This window comes from Schistocerca piceifrons, chromosome 2, assembly GCF_021461385.2.
Source record: "Schistocerca piceifrons isolate TAMUIC-IGC-003096 chromosome 2, iqSchPice1.1, whole genome shotgun sequence".
Classification (NCBI taxonomy): domain Eukaryota; kingdom Metazoa; phylum Arthropoda; class Insecta; order Orthoptera; family Acrididae; genus Schistocerca; species Schistocerca piceifrons.
In genome coordinates, this window is record NC_060139.1 from 173,453,882 (window position 1) to 173,478,802 (window position 24,921).

Here is a 24,921-nt window from a genome sequence, read left to right on the forward strand (position 1 = left end):
ATTAATCATGAATTATTTAAGGTACAGAACATAAGAAAGGAAACTGCATTAAGTGAAGAGCTTTATGGCACATATGATGAAGCGATCTACACACACTTATGTAAAGAGGTCTACATGTGATATCTTACAAGAAAAAAGACACACACACACACACACACACACACACACACACACACACACACACCACACATCCACATGAGCGCAAATGGGATGCAGGGGGTGGGGGAGGAAGAGAAGGGGGAGGGGTATTGGAAAGCATGCAAAAGAACAAACATACTGCATTTTCTCCTGCTCCTGTAGTTCAGCTATATGGCTTTGTTTCTTATGGTGGAATCTATACTATCATTTTAAGTGAGCCAAAACTGTCAACAACCTAATACATCATTTGTATATCCTTGCTTTTCACCGACCTCTGAACAAGCTGAAGCAACCAGCTAGGCAAAACTCTGAGCCGTTTTGTAACTTGGAATTTTGCGCATTCAAACCCAGCCCCATTTATTTTGCAAGTCATTCTCAGTGATTTCCTCTCTCCTGGGGATGCTAGTCCAGCAAGAAATGCAGGATGTTCTGTGGAGTTTGAAAAGTAGGAGATGCATTGACAGAACTGGAACTGTGAATGTAGGTAATGAGTTGGGCCTAGATAGAGCACTGTTCATAAAATTTAATAGTATGGCTTCAAATCCCTGCCAATACACTATTTTAATTTACCAGGAAGCTTCATTAACAATGAATATTTTGCCGCAGTATGAAATATTCATTCAGGAAATAATATCTAGGATGTCAGTACATCATTCTCCTCAACATTCTTTCTCCCATGACATTTAGTCCAGCCCAATACACATGAAAGCTTCTGTGAGATTTTGGAAAGCAGAAGACACTTAAGTCAGGACTGGACTGCTCAGTTAATAAGAACATTGTTAAAAAAAAAAAAAAAAAAAACCAAGGGAACAGGTTTCAGCTACAGTCAGGCAAGAGATATTCTGAGTAAAACCTTTTTCGTCTTTTAAATATTAACAATATGTTCGATCACTCATGTCATTTGTTCTCTAGTTTAGTGTCATGCTCTACAGACTTTTTAAGGCCATCATGTTCAACAAAACCATCTCTCACTGGAGGCACTATTGTTATTTACAGTTTATTACTGTTTGTTTGTTTGTCCCCCCCCCCCCCCCCCCCCCCTTGTAATCACTGATTACGGTTCCTGTCTCGACACTATCAATCAGAAACAACTTTCACAGAGTCCTTGGGAGGGGGGATTATCTATTTGTAGATACGAAACAGTGGGTGATGGTCCATGCTGTAAAGAGCACTTGAGGACCTAGAGTACCACTTAGCCATTAAAATGTAATCAATATTTAATCACTTTCATTACCACTATTACACACCAATTCCTCCTTTCCAAATTGATTGTATATCTTTTCATGTGTTACTCCAGTAGGTCATGTAATGCTCTTGAATGAGTATGCTGGAACTCCATCTTCTGTTGGTTGTTTGTTATCATCTATGTCATTATCTTTTATTTTAAGAAATTTAAGATTGTAAGACACCTAGTTAATGCAGCAGAACAGCTAAATCCTCTCTACAAGAAGTCTACAAGTATAAAACATATGCCATGATGAAAAGAAAAATTCCTGAGAATGTACATTTGGAGCATAGGCTTGTACGGAAGTGAAGCATGGATGTGGGAAAACTGGAAAACCAGAACACTGAAATGTCTGAGATGTGCTGGTATAGAAGGATTTTGAAAATTAGGTCGACTGAAAAAGCGGAGGTTACCCACAGAATCGAATACGAAAGAAAGATGTGGGAACACTGACAAGCAGAAGGAGCAGAATGATAAGATGTATTAAGACAGCATGCAATAACTTCAATGGCACTAGAGGGAACTGTGGAGCATAAAAACTGTAGGACAAGACAGAGAATGGAATTCACAAACACACCACTCTCTCTGTAAGTCATATTCTGATAGTTGTGGGTGACTGAAAATGGCACAAAGTTTCTTCTTTCATTCTGTCTGCACATGTCCACTCCTGAAAGCCTAGCAGTACAGAGGAATCTTGCTTGACGACTACCTCCCATAATGCGAAATTTGTATAATGAGCAAAACAAACTGTAAAAAAATTACTCACTTAATGAGCGATGTTTCACGTAACAAGTGGCGACACTTTAGTGTGACTTAACCAGCCAATCGCACATGACAGGGTAAACTTCAACAACACGAACCTCTTCCATTGTCAGCAGCGGCGTATGGACAATGTCTTTAGCACATACTGCAGTCTGGGTTTAGCACTCTTACTGCTACCACCTTAGTGCAGCTAGTCATCACATGTTTTTCTAAACTTGTGTTCACAGTGTTTTTTGGTGTACAAATTTTAGTAACCTTCATTGACATGTACCTGAAGACAAAGCCGCAATATGCCAGCCCATAAGAGAAAGAAAATGACCTTAGAAATTAAACATGAAATCACTGAAAAATGCAAAAGTGGTGTGAGCACTGCTGGTTTAGCGCACACACACGCACAATCAGTCTACATCAACTACTTGCATTATCCTCAAGAACAAGGACAGAATTAAGGAGATAGATGCTTCAAAGGGAGTGACAAGAGTATATCAACAACATTTTTGTATTCTGGATGATGTTGAAATGTTGCTCCTTATACGGATAAATGAAAAGCAATTGCAAGGCGAGACTATTAATGAGAACATCGTTTGTGAGAAGGTGAGAATGATTTTTACCAAGTTTGTTAAGAAGACACCAGGATCATCAGGGACCGGAGAAGTGTTTAAGGGAAGTCGTGGGTGGGTCGAGAAGTTTAAGAGATGAACCAGTGTCCACAGTGTTGTGAGGCATGGCAAAGCAGCCAGCTCTGGCACAAAAGCAGGAGGGAACTTCTTCAGCAATGTCAAGATCTTCATAAATTCGGAGGGTTATCTACAATGACAGGATTTTAAATGTGACAAGATGGGTCTATTGTGGAAAACGATGCTGAAGCTTACCTTTATAAAAGCAGAGGAGAATGCACTGCCCAGTCAGAAGCCAATGAAAGACCATCTCGCACTGCTATTCTGTGACAATGCAAGCCGCAATTTGAAAATTAAACCGCTGCTTGTTTACTATTCAGAAACACTATGACTCTTCAAGAGGTGTAAAGTCTACAAGAACAGGTTAAATGTCATGTGTAGTCCAACATCAAGGTTTGGGTGACACGTGGTCCTTTTTGCGAATGGAACAATGAAGTGTTTCGTCCTTCGGTGAAAAAATATTTGCTCGAGATGAATCTGCCACTCCATGTCTTGCTTGGTATGACAAAACTCCTGCCCATTCTCCAGGCCTACAAGATCACCCCCTTGAAGAATTTCAGTCCATCAAGAACCAATTTCTTGCCTTACAACACCCCTCCAGTACTCCAGCCAATGGACCAGCAGGTTATTTCTAACTGTAAGAAGCTCTACACTAAAGCACTCTTCAAGCATTGCTTTGAGTTGACTCAAGCTACCAATCTCACCCTCAGAGAGCTTTGGAAATAGAACTTTGACAACACTGCCTGCGTCAAGACAATCAAAAGGGCGTAGGAACGGGTTACCAAAAGAACTCACTTCTGCTTGGGAAAAGCTTTGTCTGGAGTGCAAGGTCAGATGTGAGTCTGAGGCATTTGTGTCAGTACCTGTGGAGCCTATAGTCAACAAGATTGTGTCTTTGGCCAACAGCATGGGACTAGAAGTGGATAACAATTATATCTATGAGCTTGTGGAAGATCACAGCCAAGAAATGACCACAGAACTTATGGAGTTGCAGTGTGCTCCACAGCAGTAAGCTGTGGAGGAGAGGAGGAGGAGGAGGCAGTAACAGCACACCAGTGATCTTCTTGTGCAATAAGAGAAATGCTGAAAGTATGGGAATCAGTTGCATCAGATACTGAAAATCATCACCCCAATAAAGCAGTGGTTACGCGTACTACAAATTTATTTGACGATAATGATGTGTTGCATTTTCGGCAAGTGTAGAAACATCAGCAGAAACAAATGACTATAGATAGCTTCCTGGTAAAACAGAATTAGTTATGTATCGTGAATAATAAAGTACATAGTACTGCTTATATAATTTTTTTTAATAAATGGGATGAATAAGATAAAACTTAGAACTGTTTCTGGATGGGACATATTATTGTATTTTACATTAATTTATATGGGATAAACTGTTCCGCTTCGTGTTTCACACTATTAGTAAGATTCTGGAACGAATTATGCTTGCTATGAAAGGCTCCACTGTAATTATCATTATCAAGTCCAATAGTATATACATTGAGTAAAGGCTCCACTGTAATTATCATTATCAAGTCCAATAATATATACATTGAGTAAGTGACCGATGTTCCATACATGAATAGATAAAGTGGGTCAAAGATATTAGCACCAATTATCGTATGTTACATATGATATGGTGACTAAGAGTACAAACACAAGACCATCAAATCTGAAAAATAGCAGTGTACAAGAAGAATGCGATCTCACTACTATTTGACATTGTTGCTTAATTTGTTTCAGTTTCTGCTACTAGAATGTAGATGACATCCTTCAGTCTTAAAAACCATACATACAAACATAAAAGTTACAGACAGAAATATGTGCAAGGTTGTCTTGGTTGGGTTCAGGAATCATTTATTGCAATCTGCAGTGCAATTTTCATTCACTTTCATAACATGTGTGTCTCACTGGACAATGACTTCTGACTCAAGTAGCCTCCTTTTTCTCATAGAATTCTCAAATTGTTAAAGTCTTTCCTCCTCTCTTAACAATATGGATCCTCTTGTGAAATAACAGAAATAACGAAGTTCTGTTGCCTTTTTCCCTGTAGCTGTCAGTTTCATCCAACTTGGAGTTTAGATTTTGAATTTTTATTGTATAATTTCCTTGTTTTGTTACATATACAAAAAAATTGCTTGGTGAGTGGCTGGAAGAATGAATCTAGATAAACACAAACGTGAGAGAAGAAAAATGTGCCATTATTATTTAGCAGAACTGTTTTACACAGCTACAGTTACTGAGGTAATTTACTGAAACAGTACACCTGAAATGCCACAATCAAGAAAAGTCACAGAAATCTGCTATAAAACCATTACAAACCATCTGCATATGTGTAAATAAGATCTAGTTATATCTACTATAAAATATTGTGTGGCCAGAATACGAACATTGGTGCTCATCTGATGTGAAACGAATTTTGTTTTTATTGTCCGACTACTTTCTCTGTCAGATTAATACATAATGACATCATCAATAATAACAGCAGTAGTGTATGGAAAAAAACAGAACATACCTTGCAGTTGGATTAAGATTACTTCCTCTCCGTACTGCACGACACAAATCATTTATACCCAGGGGAGAAGCTACAATAACTCGGGGCTCAAAAACACGACCATCTGGAACAAATACAGAATGTGTTGTTAGTGTAAAACAGCAACAATCCACACGACAGGTTCTCTTACGTTAAGAACTAACTGGTGTCATTGTAAACTAGCTCTCACCCACCCAGATAGATGTGTATGTTCGCATGCTGCTTCCAGGATTCGGGGAGGTGAGTCTGAACCCAGATTGAATCCACCTCATGAATCAACAATGATGGATGACATGCTGGCCAGCCTGGATGTGACTTTTAGGCAGTTTCTCACATTCAACTAGGTAATTACCAGGCTAGTACGCACAACTCACTCAGATATATGTTACACAAACATTTAAAATACATTCTCACACTTGAACATGAAATTATTCCACCCACAGACAGTTAGCATACACAAATTCCATCCTAGAAAGAGTGATAGCATCAGGAAGAGCATATGGCCACTAATTGTCACTGACATAGCCAAAACCATATAACAAATGCTGACCACACAGAATATGGGAAAATGCAAGGAAGAAGATTGCAAAGGAACTTATGATTAATGAAATGGAAATCTGCAGCTGTAAACCCAAATGCACTCTTTTTGATACCAGAGGCACCGTTTAACCACAAAGTCAATCATCATTATCAAGAAGTGACTCTACAATTAATTGTATATGTACAGCATAAATTAATTGCAATAAGATGACAAATGCATGAAGACAGAAGCACAGTAAAATATACTTCTTCTATGATCATGCAGTTTGATACAGCATTCTCCTTTAGGACTAAATATAATTACCATGTGTACAGACAGACAATGAGTATTATCGTTTATAAGTTACAAAACAATTATGGCAGCAAGTTCTCTTTTCATCCAGTTTCAATTGTCACAATAAATCAAAATCATCTGAGTCCAACATACAATGGAAGAAACTGACTGGGAAAAAGTTACTGTTTAAGCTACTCTCAAGCTTGCTTTTATCAGTAAGAAAAATATTACAGCCCTGTATAATAGTGATCTTTCACTAGTAAAAATCTCAGATCACCACATCAGTCCACAAATTCACATAAATTGCCATGATGGACACAAAAAGTCATTTCCTTTAAGGTCTTCCTAGATATGCCGAAGGTACTCAATAACACTACTGGTCGATAAACAATTAAAACAAATAAAAAAATTATTCTCTTGAATTTTTGATTGATAGAGCAAGAACCATGAACCTGGCTGTTGGTGGGGAGGCTTGCATGCCTCAGTAATACAGATAGGCGTACCCTACATGCAACCACAATGGAGGGGCGTCTGTTGAGAGGCCAGACAAATGTGTGGTTGCTGAAGGGGGCATCAGCCTTTTCAGTAGTTGCAGGGACAATAGTATGGATGATTGACTGATCTGGCCTTGTAACATCAATCAAAATGGCCTTGCTGTGCTGGTACTGCTAACAGCTGAAAGTAGCAAAATAACTGATGATGGTCGAAGTAAAGAGGATATAAAATGTAGACTGGCTGTGGCAAGGAATATTTCTGAAGAAGAGAAATTTGTTAACACTGAGTATATATTTAACTGTCAGGGAGTCCTTTCTGAAAGTATTTGTATGGAGTGTAGCTACACATGGAAGTGAAACATGGACGATAAATAGTTTAGACAAGAAGAGAATAGAAGCTTTCGAAACATGGTGATACAGAAGAATGCTGAAGATCAGGTGGGTAGGTCACATAACTAATGAGGAAGTACTGAATAGAATTGTGGAGAAGAGAAATTTGTGGCACAACTTGACTAGAAGAAGGGATCGATTGGTACTACACGTTCTGAGCCATCAAAGGATCACCAATTTAGTATTGGAGGGAAGTGTGGAGAGTAAAAATTGCAGAGGGAGACTAAGAGATGAATACACTAAGCAGATTCAGAAGAATGTAGGTTGCAGTAGTTACTCAGAGACGAAGAGGATTGCACAGGATAGAGTAGCATGGAGAGCTACACAAAATCCAGTCTCTGGAGTGAAGACCACAAGAACAGAGCATAGTACATTAAACTGGATGGCAAATGAAAATGACACTGGGTTCACTGCAAGGACACATTACATCTACGTGATTACTCTACAATTCACAATAAAGTGCCTGGCAGAGGGTTCAATGAACCACCTTCAGACTGTCTCTCTACCGTTCCACTCTCGAACGGCACGCAGGAAAAATGAGCACTTAAATTTATCTGCGTGAGCCCCGATTTCTTTTATTTTATCTCCCTATGTAGGTGGGTGCTAACAGAATGTTTTCAGAATCGGAGGAGAAAACTGGTGATTGAAATTTCATGAGAAGATTCCGTCGCAACTAAAAACGCCTTTGTTTTAATGATTATCACTTCAATTCACGTATCATGTCTGTGGCACTATCTGCCCTATTTCACAATAATACAAAACGAGCAGCCCTTCTTTGTCCTTTTTTGATATCATCCATCAGTCCCACCTGATGCGGATCCCACACCGCACAGCAATACTCCAGAATAGGGCGGACAAACGTAGTAGACCTGTTGCACCTTCTAAATGTTCTGCCAATGAATCGCAGTCTTTGGTTTGCTCTACCCACAATATTATCTATGTGACCGTTCCAATTTAGGCAATTGTAATTGTAATCCCTAAGTATTTAGTTGAATTTACAGCCCTGAGATTAGTGTGACTTGTTGCGTAATCGAAATTTGGCCGATTTCTTTTAGTACTCATGTGAATAACTTCACACTTTTCCTTATTAAGAGTCAATTGCCACTTTTCACACCATACAGATATCTTATCTAAATCATTTTGCAAGTCGTTTTGATCATCTGATGACTTTACAAGACGGTAAATGACAGCATCATCTGCAAACAATCTAAGACGGCTATTCAGATTGACTCCTACGTTGTTAATATACACTCCTGAAAATGGAAAAAAGAACACATTGACACCGGTGTGTCAGACCCACCATACTTGCTCCGGGCACTGCGAGAGGGCTGTACAAGCAATGATCACACACACGGCACAGCGGACACACCAGGAACCGCGGTGTTGGCCGTCGAATGGCGCTAGCTGCGCAGCATTTGTGCACCGCCGCCGTCAGTGTCAGCCAGTTTGCCGTGGCATACGGAGCTCCATCGCAGTCTTTAACACTGGTAGCATGCCGCGACAGTGTGGACGTGAACCTTATGTGCAGTTGACGGACTTTGAGCGAGGGCGTATAGTGGCCATGCGGGAGGCCAGGTGGACGTACCGCCGAATTGCTCAACACGTGGGGCGTGAGATCTCCACAGTACATCGATGTTGTCGCCAGTGGTCGGCGGAAGGTGCACGTGCCCGTCGACCTGGGACCGGACCGCAGCGACGCACGGATGCACGCCAAGACCGTAGGATCCTACGCAGTGCCGTAGGGGACCGCACCGCCACTTCCCAGCAAATTAGGGACACTGTTGCTCCTGGGGTATCGGCGAGGACCATTCGCAACCGTCTCCATGAAGCTGGGCTATGGTCCCGCACACCGTTAGGCCATCTTCCGCTCACGCCCCAACATCGTGCAGCCCGCCTCCAGTGGTGTCGCGACAGGCGTGAATGGAGGGACGAATGGAGACGTGTCGTCTTCAGCGATGAGAGTCGCTTCTGCCTTGGTGCCAATGATGGTCGTATGCGTGTTTGGCGCCGTGCAGGTGAGCGCCACAATCAGGACTGCATATGACCAAGGCACACAGGGCCAACACCCGGCATCATGGTGTGGGGAGCGATCTCCTACACTGGCCGTACACCACTGGTGATCGTCGAGGGGACACTGAATAGTGCACGGTACATCCAAACCGTCATCGAACCCATCGTTCTACCATTCCTAGACCGGCAAGGGAACTTGCTGTTCCAACAGGACAATGCACGTCCGCATGTATCCCGTGCCACCCAACGTGCTCTAGAAGGTGTAAGTCAACTACCCTGGCCAGCAAGATCTCCGGATCTGTCCCCCATTGAGCATGTTTGGGACTGGATGAAGCGTCGTCTCACGCGGTCTGCACGTCCAGCACGAACGCTGGTCCAACTGAGGCGCCAGGTGGAAATGGCATGGCAAGCCGTTCCACAGGACTACATCCAGCATCTCTACGATCGTCTCCATGGGAGAATAGCAGCCTGCATTGCTGCGAAAGGTGGATATACACTGTACTAGTGCCGACATTGTGCATGCTCTGTTGCCTGTGTCTATGTGCCTGTGGTTCTGTCAGTGTGATCATGTGATGTATCTGACCCCAGGAATGTGTCAATAAAGTTTCCCCTTCCTGGGACAATGAATTCACGGTGTTCTTATTTCAATTTCCAGGAGTGTAGATCAGGAACAATAGACGGCCTATAACACTTCCTTGGGGAACGTCGGATATTACTTCTGTTTTACTCAATGACTTTCCGTCTATTACTACGAACCGTGACCTTTCTGCCAGGAAATCACGAATCCAGTCGCACAATCGAGGCGATACTCTGTAGGCACGCAGTTTGGTTAGAAGACGCTTGTGAGGAACGGTGTCGAAAGCCTTCTGGAAATCTAAAAATATGGAATCAATCTGACATCCCCTTTCTATAGCACTTATTACTTAATGAGTAGAAAGAGCTAGTGGTGTTTCACAAGAACGATATTTTCTGAATCCGTGCTGACTATATGTATATAAATCTTTTTCTTTGAGGTACTTCATAACGTTCGAATACAGTATATGTTCTAAAACCCTACTGCAAATCGACGTTAGTGATATAGTCCTGTAATTCAGTGGATTACTCCTAGTTCCCTTTTTGGATATTGGTGTGACTTCAGCAATTTTCCAGTTTTTACATACGGATCTTTCTGTAAGCGAGTGGTTGTATATAATTGTTAAATATGGAGCTACTTTATCAGCATACTCTGAGAGGAACCTGACAGGTACACGATCTGGACTGGAGGCCTTGCCTTTATTAAGTTATTTAAGCTGATTTGTTATACAGAGGATATCTACTTCTATGTTACTCATCTTGGCAGTTGTTCTCGATTGGAGTTCAGGAATATTTACTTTGTCTTCTTTGGTGAAGGAGTTTTGGAAAACCGTGTTTAATAACTCTGCTTTAGTGGCACTGTCATCAGTGACTTCACCGTTGTTATCGCGCAGTGAAGGTATTGATTGCGTCTTGCCACTGGTGTGCTTTATGTATGACCAGAACCTCTTTGGGTTTTCTGCCAGATTTCGAGACAGAATTTCTTTGTGGAAATTATTAAAAGCATTTCGCATTGAAGTACGAGCTATATTTCGACATTCTGTAAAACTTTCCAATCTTGGGGATTTTGTGTTCTTTTTAATTTGGCATGCTTTTTTCGTTGTTTCTGTAACAACAATCTGACCCGTTTTGTGTACCATGGGGGATTAGTACCATCACTTATTAATTTATATGGTATATATCTCTAAATTGCTGTTGATACTATCTCTTTGAAAACATTCCACAACTTTTCTACACTTACATGATCAGATCGGAAGGAGTGAGGACTGCCTCTTAAAAAGGCGTTGAGAGCATTTTTATCAGCTTTTTTAAATAGATATACTTTGCGTTTCTTTTTGATGGTTGTAGGTGTTACGGTATTCTGCCTAGCAGCAACTGCCTTGTGGTCGCTAATCCCTGTATTCGTCACAACACTCACTATTTGTCCAGGATTATTTGTTGCTAAAAGCTCAAGTATGCTTTCGCAACCATTTACACTTCGAGTGGGCTCATGAACTAATTGTTCAAAATGATTTTCTGGTAAAGCTTTCAGTACAATTTTGGATGATGTTTTATGCCCGTCGCCGGCTTTAAACGTATAATTTTTCGAGCATATCGAGGGTAGATTGAAGTCACCACCGACTATAATTGTATGAGCGGGGTACTTATTTGAAATGAGACTCAAGTTTTCTTTGAAATGTTCAGCAACTATGTCTTCTGAGTTGGGGGGGGGGGGGTCGGTAAAACGATCCAATTAATAGTTTAGTCCAATTGTCAGGCATATCCTCTACCCATACTATTTCACATGAACTACTACTTCAATTTCGCTACAAGGCAAACTACCTCCAACAGCAATAAACACTCCACCACCAACTGTATTTAATCTATCCTTTCTGAACACTGTTAGATCGTTTGAAAAAATTTCGGATGATCTTATTTCCGGCTTTAGCCAGTTCTCTGTACCTACAACTATTTGAGATTCAGTGCTTTCTATTAGGGCTTGGAGCTCCGGTTCTTTCCCAACACAGCTACGACAATTTACAACTACAATACCAATTGTTTCTACAACTACCTTACTGTGTTTTACCTGCCCACTTTTAGATGGACGCCCCTTCTGTGGTTCCCTGAGACCCTTTAACCTAAAAAACCGCCCAGTCTCTTCCACACAGCCCCCGCTACCCATGTAGCCACCTCCTGTGTGTAGTGGACTCCTGACCTATTAAGTGGAACCCGGAAACCCACCACCCAATGGCGCAAGTCAAGGAATCTGCAGCCTACACGGTCACAGAACCGCTTGAGCCTCTGATTCAGATCCTCCACTTGGCTCTGCACCAAAGGACCACAGTCGGGTCTATCGACGATGCTGCAGATGGTGAGCTCCGCCCTAAATTCGGAAGCAAGACTGGCAGTCTTTGCCATTTCTGCAAGCCGTCCGAAACCAGACAGAATCTGCTCCAATCCAAAGCGGCACACGTCATTGGTACTGACATGAGCCACCACCTGCAGTTGGCTGCACCCTGTACTCCTCGTGGCAGCCCGAAGCACAGATGATGGACAGAGAGAGGAGGGAGGAGGAGAGCAACATAAGGGGAGGAGGAAGATATGGACAAAGATAGGGGGGAGAAAGAAATGAATACAGGAATAAATAAATAACATTATGTGTCGACTTAGTTTTGCTTTTTAACAAGAGCGTATGTTATGTGTTTATTGTAAAGTAACTGTTATTCCAATCATTCCATTTTATGATGTAGGCTAATTGGATTATTATTGACTTTATTTAAAAAGGCAATAAAAGTGTTGTTATTGTGTTGCTCTGTTGCTGTTTTGATGGTGTACGCATTTCTCCTCTCAATAAAAGTAATGTCTTTCCTTCTCATCCCGCATAGTAAATCTCCCCTGACCCACGATTCTGGGTGACTTCCCTGAAATCTACCCCTTTTCCTAGACCTCTCTAGTCCTTTTCCTTCATTCTTCTTCCTTCCCCTTCAACCCTTCTGAAAAAGGAGCCACTGACTCCGAAAGCTTGTCAATGACAACAGTCTTTTATGTGTTTGTGTTCTGCCGCCACTTGGTGAGTAGATTTTTTTATCTATCTAAAACACGGCTGAAAGCAAGGGGAAACTACAGCCGTAAATTTTCCCGAGGACATGCAGCTTTACTGTATGATTAAATGATAATGGCGTCCTCTTGGGTAAAATATTCCGGAGGTAAAGTAGTCCCCCATTCGGATCTCCGGGCGGGGACTACTCAAGAGGACGTCGTTATCAGGAGAAAGAAAACTGGCGTTCTACGGATCGGAGCGTGGAATGTCAGATCCCTTAATCGGGCAGGTAGGTTAGAAAATTTAAAAAGGGAAATGGATAGGTTAAAGTTAGATATAGTGGGAATTAGTGAAGTTCGGTGGCAGGAGGAACAAGACTTTTGGTCAGGTGATTACAGGGTTATAAATACAAAATCAAATAGGGGTAATGCAGGAGTAGGTTTAATAATGAATAAAAAAATAGGAGTGCGGGTTAGCTACTACAAACAGCATAGTGAACGCATTATTGTGGCCAAGATAGAGACAAAGCCCATGCCTACTACAGTAGTACAAGTTTATATGCCAACTAGCTCTGCAGATGATGAAGAAATTGATGAAATGTATGACGAGATAAAAGAAATTATTCAGGTAGTGAAGGGAGACGAAAATTTAATAGTCATGGGTGACTGGAATTCGTCAGTAGGAAAAGGGAGAGAAGGAAACATAGTAGGTGAATATGGATTGGGGGGAAGAAATGAAAGAGGAAGCCGCCTTGTAGAATTTTGCACAGAGCATAACTTAATCATAGCTAACACTTGGTTCAAGAATCATAAAAGAAGGTTGTATACCTGGAAGAATCCTGGAGATACTAAAAGGTATCAGATAGATTATATAATGGTAAGACAGAGATTTAGGAACCAGGTTTTAAATTGTAAGACATTTCCAGGGGCAGATGTGGATTCTGACCACAATCTATTGGTTATGAACTACAGATTGAAACTGAAGAAACTGCAAAAAGGTGGGAATTTAAGGAGATGGGACCTGGATAAACTGAAAGAACCAGAGGTTGTAGAGAGTTTCAGGGAGAGCATAAGGGAACAACTGACAGGAATGGGGGAAAGAAATACAGTAGATGAAGAATGGGTAGCTCTGAGGGATGAAGTAGCGAAGGCAGCAGAGGATCAAGTAGGTAAAAAGACGAGGGCTAATAGAAATCCTTGGGTAACAGAAGAAATATTGAATGAGTTGATGAAAGGAGAAAATATAAAAATGCAGTAAATGAAGCAGGCAAAAAGGAATACAAACGTCTCAAATATGAGATCGACAGGAAGTGCAAAATGGCTAAGCAGGGATGGCTAGAGGACAAATGTAAGGATGTAGAGGCTTGTCTCACTAGGGGTAAGATAGATACTGCCTACAGGAAAATTAAAGAGACCTTTGGAGAGAAGAGAACCACTTGTATGAATATCAAGAGCTCAGATGGCAACCCAGTTCTAAGCAAAGAAGGGAAGGCAGAAAGTTGGAAAGAGTATATAGAGGGTTTATACAAGGGCGATGTACTTGAGGACAATATTATGGAAATGGAAGAGGATGTAGATGAAGATGAAATGGGAGATAAGATACTGCGTGAAGAGTTTGACAGAGCACTGAAAGACCTGAGTCGAAACAAGGCCCCGGGAGTAGACAACATTCCATTAGAACTACTGATGGCCTTGGGAGAACCAGTCATGACAAAACTCTACCATCTGGTGAGCAAGATGTATGAGACAGGCGAAATACCCACAGACTTCAAGAAGAATATAATAATTCCAATCCCAAAGAAAGCAAGTGTTGGCAGATGTGAAAATTACCGAACTATCAGTTTAATAAGTCACAGCTGCAAAGTACTAACGCGAATTCTTTACAGACGAATGGAAAAACTGGTAGAAGCGGACCTCGGGGAAGATCAGTTTGGATTCCGTAGAAATGTTGGAACACGTGAGGCAATACTAACCTTACGACTTATCTTAGAAGAAAGATTAAGAAAAGGCAACCCTACGTTTCTAGCATTTGTAGACTTAGAGAAAGCTTTTGACAACGTTAACTGCAACACTCTCTTTCATATTCTGAAGGTGGCAGGGGTAAAATACAGGGAGCGAAAGGCTATTTACAATTTGTACAGAAACCAGATGGCAGTTATAAGAGTCGAGGGGCATGAAAGGGAAGCAGTGGTTGGGAAAGGAGTGAGACAGGGTTGTAGCCTCTCCCCGATGTTATTCAATCTGTATATTGAGCAAGCAGTAAAGGAAACAAAAGAAAAATTCGGAGTAGGTATTAAAATTCATGGAGAAGAAGTAAAAACTTTGAGGTTCGCCGATGACATTGTAATTCTGTCAGAGACAGCAAAGGACTTGGAAGAGCAGTTGAACGGAATGGACAGTGTCTTGAAAGGAGGATATAAGATGAACATCAACAAAAGCAAAACGAGGATAATGGAATGTAGTCAAATTAAATCGGGTGATGCTGAGGGGATTAGATTAGGAAAGGAGACACTTAAAGTATTTAGGGAGTAAAATAACTGATGATGGTCGAAGTAGAGAGGATATAAAATGTAGACTGGCAATGGCAAGGAAATCGTTTCTGAAAGTATTTGTATGGAGTGTAGCCATGTATGGAAGTGAAACATGGACGATAACCAGTTTGGACAAGAAGAGAATAGAAGCTTTCGAAATGTGGTGCTACAGAAGAATGCTGAAGATAAGATGGGTAGATCACGTAACTAATGAGGGGGTATTGAATAGGATTGGGGAGAAGAGAAGTTTGTGGCACAACTTGACTAGAAGAAGGGATCGGTTGGTAGGACATGTTTTGAGGCATCAAGGGATCACAAATTTAGCATTGGAGGGCAGCGTGGAGGGTAAAAATCGTAGAGGGAGACCAAGACATGAATACACTAAGCAGATTCAGAAGGATGTAGGTTGCAGTAGGTACTGGGAGATGAAGAAGCTTGCACAGGATAGAGCAGCATGGAGACCTGCATCAAACCAGTCTCAGGACTGAAGACCACAACAACAACAACAATTAAATAATTCACAAAACAAAGATGATGAGACATACCAAATGAAAGTGCTGGCAGGTCGATAGACACACAAACAAACACAAACATACACACAAAATTCAAGCTTTCGCAACCAACGGTTGCTTCATCAGGAAAGAAGAGGGAAAGACAAATGGATGTGGGTTTTAAGGGAGGAGTCATTCTAATCCCGGGAGCGGAAAGACTTACCTTGGGGGAAAAAAGGACAGGTATACACTCGCACGCACACCCATATCTAACCGCACATACACAGACACAAGCAGACATTTGTAAAGGCAAGGTAAGTCTTTCCGCTCCCTTAAAAACCACATCCTTTCGTCTTTCCCTCTTCTTCCCTCTTTCCTGATGAAGCAACCGTTGGTTGCGAAAGCTTGAATTTTGTGTGTATGTTTGTGTTTGTTTGTGTGTCTATCGACCTGCCAGCGCTTTCGTTTGGTAAGTCTCATCATCTTTGTTTTTAGATATATTTTTCCCACTTGGTATGTTTCCCTCTATTATATCCATATCATTAATTAAATAATTATAAATAATCTGTGTGATACAGCAGTTTTGTTCCACTACAACAACAGTTATGGGTCCAGTCATGCTAACGAAGAAAATAGGAAACTGTTTGTGTCAATTAGCCCATCTAAAGGCTCTGTACACAGTCAAATGTGTCCGATAAAATCACTTTTATCTAGCCACTGATTGGCCAAGCAAGCCTGTACACACTCAAATAATGTCTTTGAAGCAGATGCTATTTGTGTTCGTGTGTATTTTGAGAGTAGTGAGTAAATCCACAAAAGCAGACAAAGAAGTCCTGGCACTGACTGGCACTGTGTTTAAAAAAGAAGACGAAGAAGAAGAAAACAAGACTGGTCCAGGTAATGGCTTAAAATGGGAGATTTACACATGAAAATATGCTAAAGGTAATATTACTCTCAGAACCCAATGATTAAATAAACTTTCTTCAAGTGGACAATGAAACTTTTTAATACTATTAGGTCCCTCCTAAAAGAGCATACTTGCCTCTCAAGTTCATTCTCATCTAGTCACGGATGTATCAAACAAGTCCACACATGTACTAAGAAAGATTATCAATTTAACTTTACTTTTCATGCACACACTTTTTGTGTATGCTGTATTTTGGCACTAGTGGGTATGGCTACAAATGCAGATACAGCATTTCTAACATTGCCTCTGGAACTGTGTTTAAAGAAGAAGAAAACAAGATGCTGGTCCTGGGAATGGTTTAAAATGAGAAATACACAACTGGAAACCCGTTAATGGAAATGTTTCACTCAGAACATAATGATTACATCAGCTTTCTATGAATGGACAGTGAAACGTTTAATAACTTGTTTAGCATTACTTCACCCTCACATTGAAAGAAGACACAAGTATGCAAAAAATTATTCTCTTCTACTTGGTCCCCCAATGACAGGTGGTTAAAATACTGCAGCTTGGGAATATATAGCCCACATCATCCATAGAAGAACCGGAGAACTTCGATTTCTTTTATTTCATTCAACTCTGAATGTATGTCACTGTATGCATAAAATATTGATTTTGTTCATAACCTATTCATGCGTAATATGTGGCAGGGAAAGCTGTGGTATATCTACACTATTGTAATTGTCAGTGCTATTTTATTTTTATATGTGATCGTAGTTTTCATAGTAGTGGAAACTCACTATACAGTAAGATAAATCGTAATAAAACAATTTTTCACTAAACATATGTGGCGATACACCGACACAAACAACGTCCATCATCTTGTCAAACTTTCTGTCAATCAAAATCTCTCGCAAACACAATCTATGCTTGACAAATGTATCAAACTGCACCGTACATGGTTAAATATTTGGTAAGCGTAGTCTAGTTTGACAAAATGTTTTATCGTTTACGGGGACCTTAAAACTCATCTGTGTGACGAAGATGAAATATTTGCTGATACTGGCTGGTTATTTTCATACGAAAACATTAACTGATGCCAAGCTGTGTGTGTGATCTCACGGGACAGAAAACAACAGTAAAACGAGTGGTGAAAAACAGAGATGAAAGAGAATAGACACGCTATTGAGAAACTAAAATGAATGAATTACGCTTCCTGCTCATATCAGATGAAAATGGTTCCAGTAGATTCTGATTTGTGGACTATAACTGAGCCTGGTGGGATGTAACCTGGTGAAGGTTCATCAGCTTCTGATACAAAGGCATATATAACATGTCAACGTATGGCACTACCAAAAGTTGTACTTCCTAAATGCAATGGGCAGCAAATGCATTTATGAAGTTTGTCAAATCCAACAAAAGTAAGCAAAGAACTTCAAAAATTATAGGCCCCAACGGATAGCAAATTTTGCACTGTGCAACAGAGACGAAGTTACGTTCACTAAAAATGAAAAATTGTGACTCTATGGAAAATGATCTCGGACTGATATACAAAACTATATTATGTCTACCGAACACTGGCGATGAAATTGAGGATGCAGGTTTAGCAATGACTATTCAGTGAAGACTTCCAGACAAAAGGGATGCAGTAGTTACAGCTTTGTGCAATTTGCCAGATAATGATTTTAAGTGTGCTACAATTAAAAGGAGTCTTCTTGCTTAATATGCTACACATCATGAATATAATGAAGATAAACATTCAGCAACATCCCTGAAAGCTAATGCTGGTAATCAAAAGTATTGAGCAATGACAGTTGCGGAATGTGACAAATGACAGAAACAAATGTAGAAAGAAGCAACACCGAAAGGTAGTTTTGTTTGTTACAACTGCCACAAAGTCAGTCATATATCGAAAAACTGTCCTCAAAAGGGTAAATTCAAAAAGAATAAAAGAAACTAGGCATTGTTAGTATCAGTGCTGCCTGTGGCACAATTACACTGAATGGTAATAATTGGATAGCAGATTCCAGGGAAACTCATCACATGGCTTCGAATGAAAATTATTTTTCAGCGCCGGCCGGAGTGGCCGAGCGGTTCTAGGCGCTACAGTCTGGAACCGTGCGACTGCTACGGTCGCAGGTTCAAATCCTGCCTCGGGCATAGATGTGTGTGATGTCCTTACGTTAGTTAGGTTTAAGTAGTTCTAAGTTCTAGGGGACTGATGACCTCAGAAGTTAAGTCCCATAGTGCTCAGAGCCATTTTATTTTTCAGCTGTTGACAAAAATATTATATCTGTGATTATAATCTTAGTTGGTGGCAGAAAAAGAGAAGCTGTGGGGAAATGTACAGTAAGGCCAAGTATAATTAGCAACAAAGGTTTGGTGATGGAATTCATAGCAGACAATACACTACTTGTGCTCAAGATCGACCATGCAATCTTATCAGTGAGGCAGCTCATTGAAAACAATGGAAAGGTTCCTTTCTAGGTTACAGGATCTATGATTACACTGGAAGACTGCTTATTAATACTCAGCAGAAAGTTCGTTTACATTACATAAATACAAAGCCATGTGCAGTTGACAGATCAATAAACATACTAAGAAACAATGAATGTAACACAAAATCTCTAGATTTCGACATCGTTGAATGCTGCATGTCACTAAGTGTACAATAAACAAAATGGTAAGAAATGAAGCAGTCCTTGGATTAGACTGTGAAAATAAAGGTGAAATACACCCATGTCATGGATGTTTGTGGGTATATCGACACGAAAACCATTTCTGTAAACTGTATTACAAATTGAAGGAACAAACAAACACTTTATAACTTGAAACTTCCTGGCAGGAAGTTTCATATCAGCGCACACTCCGCTGCAGAGTGAAAATCTCATTCTGGACTTTATAACTTGTTCATGGCGATCTCATGGAGCCTATTGATGTTCCAAGTTTTGGAGGCAATAGCTATTTAGTGAGTATCATAGACAATGAAAGCAGATACATATTCGTACATTTCTTAAAAAGCAAGCATGTAGCATTTGAAGAATTCTTGAAGTGGATGATTCAAACAGAAAGAAAAACCAGGAAACACTTGAAGAGAATTCACATGAACAATGGCCTAGAGTTCTGCTCACACAAACTGTTACAGTTTAGCGAATCTGAAGGAATTCAGCATGAAATAACAATGACACTGCAGTAAAACAGTGTAGCTGATAGCCTCAACAGAACATTAATGAATATGGTAAGGTCACAGTTACTAAAAAGTAATTTACCGAAGAGTTCTTGGGCTGAGCTGAGAGTTGATGTCCACTGTGATAAACATAAGAAATTGTGTTACAAATAGCCACAACAACAACAAAAAATGCCACACGAATTGTGGACACGTAAAAAGCTTAGTGTGAGACATTTAAATGTGATAGGATGTGATGTTTTTGTTCACATTCCCAAACAAAGAAGTTGTTCTAAATTATCCACAAGAGCAGAAAAAGGTGTTCTTGTAGGATATTCCAACATAATAGTGGCTACAGGATGTAGATGCCAGAAACAAAACAGCCCCTGGATTCCTCCAGGGACTGTATATCCAAAGAATTTTTGAATGGCAAATGCTTAAACGAAAATAAGAAACAAAAAGTATCTATTGAACTGATGGAGCATTATCATTTCCAAGTACTGAAGATGAACTACAAATTGAAAGAGGAGATTCCAGCACTGGAGAGGAATTTTATGGTTTTTCAGGTTAGGGGTTAAATTTGGAAGAAACTAAAGGTAATCAGGAACTTGTGGAACATGCTGAAATTTCACAAAATAGCTGCAGGCCAGGAAAGGAAGTAAAAAAAGAAAAATCAGGTTTAAGCAATGCCACCCAATGACACTTCATTCCAGAGAGAAGGCTTATGGTGCAAAAGCACAAACAAACATAATGTGAGGAAGGAACATTGATGAAACATTATGGTATCATGAAGCAGTTAATTTTGATGAAGTAGTGGAGTGGAAAGTTGTAATGAATGAAGAAATTAACTCAAGATGCTTTGAAACTGTTTGAGCTACCATCTCGTGTAATTCCTGTGAAGAACAGATCGGCATTTAGAAAGAATACAGTAGTTGAGAAGCCAATTTTTAAAGCCTGTTTAGTCACAAAGGGATTTAGTCAAATAGAACTATAACGAGATTTATGCTCCTGTTTCAAATTTTGAAACAGTTTGTCTGATCATTTAAATACTCACCAGAAAAACTGGGATTCATTCAGAATGATATAGATCCATGTGTGCACAAGCTAAGTGCAAAAGCAAAAGGTAAAAACTCTTTTAGAAATTTCCTTTGAAATCAAGTATGTGGGCATGGTGACACACATGTTAGGAGTGAAATTTGAGAAAAGCAAAGATAAAACAATTAGGCTTTTTCAGATGGGGACATTAATCAACTACTTTGATAGACTCGGACTTCAAAATGTTAATGGCACCAAGACCCCAATGGAAATGAAGCTGAATTTCAACAAGAAGTGTGACGTGGAAGATAAAAATCTTCCATATCGTAAGCTTGTTGGTGGACTCCTTTACCTTTCACAGAAGACTTGACCAGACATAGCTTTCTCAGAGGCAAAATTGTCACAATATTGTTCAACATTTAATACAAACCACTGGCACGCAGCAAGAGCAGTACTAAGATACGCAAAGGAAACAGTGCATTACAAACTTGCATATTATCCCACTGGTCAAATACTTGAAGCATTCGCTGATGCCGATTAGGCTACTTGTATAGACAGTCACAAAAGTGTTACAGGATATGTAATATTACTGGCAGGATCTCCAGTGTACTTGAAGAATGAGAAACAAACTGCAGTTGCACTGAGCACAATGGAAGCAGAATGCATGTCAGTGGCAGCCTGCACAAGAGAGGTGGTATCGATGAGAGAATTAGTGAAAGTCTTAACCTGACAGGATTGACTGGAGAATGTGGTGTGATAATCAAGTAGCAATCATACACTCCAAGAAACATTTAGAGAAATCATGACCAAAACATACCGCCATAAAACATTATTTCATCAGGGAGAAAGTACTGAAAAATTGACATTTGATACATTTTGACATATAAAAATCAAGCAGACTTGTTAACAAAGCCATTGAATCACAATATTCATGAACATCATTGTAAGAAAATTCCACATTCAAATTGATATAGGCAACTTGGTTACTTTTATATATCACTTCGGGGAGGGGAGGGGGGGGGGGGTGTTAAGAGATAAACAAGTGAAGAAGAGATCCTTTATTTATTTCATTCTTCTATTTTTATTACTTGATTATCTTTTTAAATAATTTCAAAGATAATCCAAAGTGTTGTTACAGTGTTCTCTGTTTATGTTCTGATGGTGTATGCAGTTTATCTCTCAATAAAAATTACCTCTCGTTGTGCCCTGAAATGAGAGATGTCCTGCCCATTAGCCTTCCCACCCCTCCCACAGTGGTATTCCACCGTCCACCAAACCTACACAATATACTCGTCCAACCTTACACAATCCCGGCTCTCAATCCCTTATCTCATGGCTCATACCCCTGTAATAGACCTAGATGCAAGACCTGTCCCATAAATCCCACCACCACCACCACCACCACCACCACCACCACCTACTGCAGCCCAGTCACTAACATCACCTATCCCATCTGTGAAACCAGTCACGTGGTCTACAAGCTAAGCTGTAACCACTGTGCTGCACTCTACGTAGGCATGACAACCAACAAGCTGTCTGTCTGCATGAATGGCCACAGACAAATTGTGACCAAGAAACAAGTGGACCACCCTATTGCTGAACACACCAGACATGATATCCTTCATTTCAATGACTGCTTCACAGCCTGTGCCATATGGATCCTTCCCACCAACACCAGCTTTTCTGAATTGCACAGGTGGTAACTTTTCCTGCAATACATCCTATGTTACCGTAATCATCCTGGCCTCAATCTTCGTTAGTCGCTGTCTTCACCCATCCAGCCCCTTCCCTGCTCCCATTCCAGCACTACACAGCTGTCATTCCACCACCACATCCAGTCTTTTTTATTTCTCTCCTTTCCCGCTACTTCCCCCCCCACCCCTCCCCTTCCCGCCGTCTAACCTGCAGCACTCCACTGTCCACCACCCCCACCATACTATGCCTCCCCCTCCCCACCCCAGCCTCCTCGTTACCTCCACCCAGTCGCCACTCCCATCATGCACTGGTGTTGCTGCTTGCAGTGTGGTTTCAGTTGCCTGAGACTGCAGTTGTGTGTGTGAGTTGCGTTTGCGTGAGTATGTTTGTGCATATGTGTATCTATTGTTGATGAAGGCCTTAATTGCCGAAAGCTTTAATTGTGAGAGTCTTTTTGTTGTGCCTATCTGTGACTCAGCATCTCCGCCAAATGGTGAACAGCAACTTCCCTTCTCATAATATTGCAACATTATAAATAAAATCATAAATTTTACTTTTCTGGAGTTATTGGTTGGAAAACCACAAGAAATTTGCAGTTCAGCAAAAGCTGATAATCACCTGTGACGTTGATGACAAACTTAAGAGAAAACTTTGCGGTCAGCACCTTCTACACGTGCAGCATACTCAAAAATATGGAAGCGGCCTTAAATGTTGAAGCTAATGATTCCTGTGGGTCCAAATGGAAGAACATTTGTGTAACTACGTTCAATGATGTGACAGATATTCTTTTAAAGTGGTTTCAAGTAATGTTAAGTGTCATCAATTCTATAAACAGAAACCTACTCCAAAAGAAGGCTTGTAAAATTGCCATGAAGATCAGTGTTGATAATTTCGGAGCATCAAATGGCTGGTTGGATCATTTTAAAGCAGGTATTACATGACGATCTGCCGCGAATGTTACTGGTCTATAGCGACAGCCATCTAGCGGTAGAAAGGGGGAAACAACGAAAATTAGCAGACACATTATCCACGCGCCAGAGTAGAGAGCAGTTCTAAGCTGCCGTCAATCTGCGCATGCGCACCAGGCAGCAATAATTCATGCACGCGTAGATGGGGGACCGCAGTGCTTTCTGCTTGTTATTTGCTTTTCGTTCGGTGTCTGGTAGCTAATTTCAGATATTCGTGTTGGGAATTTTCCGCATTTTTTTCAGTAAGTTGCTTTTCATAAATGCAGAAAAAAATTTTTTGCCAGTAGACTTTCTTTTGCTCTAGCTGATTGTGAAAGCATTCCTTCTTTTGATTACTTCGTATTATAGAAATGAAATGGAGCAAAGAGGCGTTAAGCATCTTAATTCAGGCACACAGAGAGGAAAGGTGTATGTATGGCCCTCTATATCATAATACAGTACACTGGCAATCGTTCCTTTCTGAGTAATAAGCATTTAACGTTACACGGTGATTTTCGATTTGTATCGTAATGCCTTAGCTTACAAAAGTTCATGTTTGATTCGATTGCATCTCTTGCTTTATTTCAGCATGCCAGAAAAGAAAAACTGGCAGTGATAGCAAGAAAGTCCGTGCAGTTTCGCCCAGTGCGAAGATGAGGACTGCAAAACTGAGTAGCAAATTCCACATTGCATTCCATTTTCCAAACTTGGAAAAATAACCAAGTGCACCTTTAAGTATTGGTCCTTTAAAGTGATGCAAATTGCAGTGCGTATACCCACAAAAACTTTTGAAAAGGTGGGCCATGCTACTCTGTGGCTAAAAGACACTCTTAAAAGATTTCCCAGTTGCCAGCAAACGTAATGTTACAACCAACCTGCAATGTAACAGGGCATATATTGGTATTTTGTCAGTGATCTAGGCTGGTATGATCACAATACATATAAACAAATGAATTAATTCTTACTTTCGAGAAGGTGAGACAGGCTCCCTCATGACTGTGTGTCACACTTGCTAATTCCATCTTCCATCAAAGACAGCAGCTTCTCGAAGCAAGCCATGTCCATCCTCATGAAGTTCCGAAATTCTTGCAGATCTACGGGCCTCAGTTCTTACGTAAGCAATATAATCCTCTGCCTTCGTTCCTTCTTTTCAGCCTGGATCGAACTGAACAACGTCTGGCTTTTCGTTTTCATTGTCATTCTGCTCTAATCCGAAGATATACTGTAACTGCCAGGGCAACAGCTCCAAAAACTGTGGGTCCTCCATGTGCAAAATGAAAATTTAGATATACATGTAACTGTTTTCTACCCAAGTGTAGTAATATAAAACTAACTTTTGAAGTCTGTAATTCAGGACAGTAGTAACCTGCATAAAAGAAAATCAATTACTTAAAAAATAATGATAAAAAACAATTTCTTTTTAATAGGAACCTTGAGCTCACATAAATAATTTGAACGAATGACATTCCAGTAATATGTCACACAGTCCCTCTTGTGTTTCACGCGGTATAACGA

At 40.4% G+C, this 24,921-nt stretch overlaps 1 protein-coding gene across 1 annotated transcript in view; it reads right to left on the reverse strand.

Moving 5' to 3' along the window:
* LOC124777378 (E3 ubiquitin-protein ligase RNF169-like) overlaps window positions 1-24,921 on the reverse strand; it is a 103,831-nt gene that overhangs the window by 14,341 nt on the left and 64,569 nt on the right. Inside the window, exon 7 of the mRNA XM_047252766.1 lies at window positions 5,318-5,420. Coding sequence (XP_047108722.1) covers window positions 5,318-5,420 — 103 coding nt within the window. The remainder of the gene's footprint in view (window positions 1-5,317; window positions 5,421-24,921) is intronic.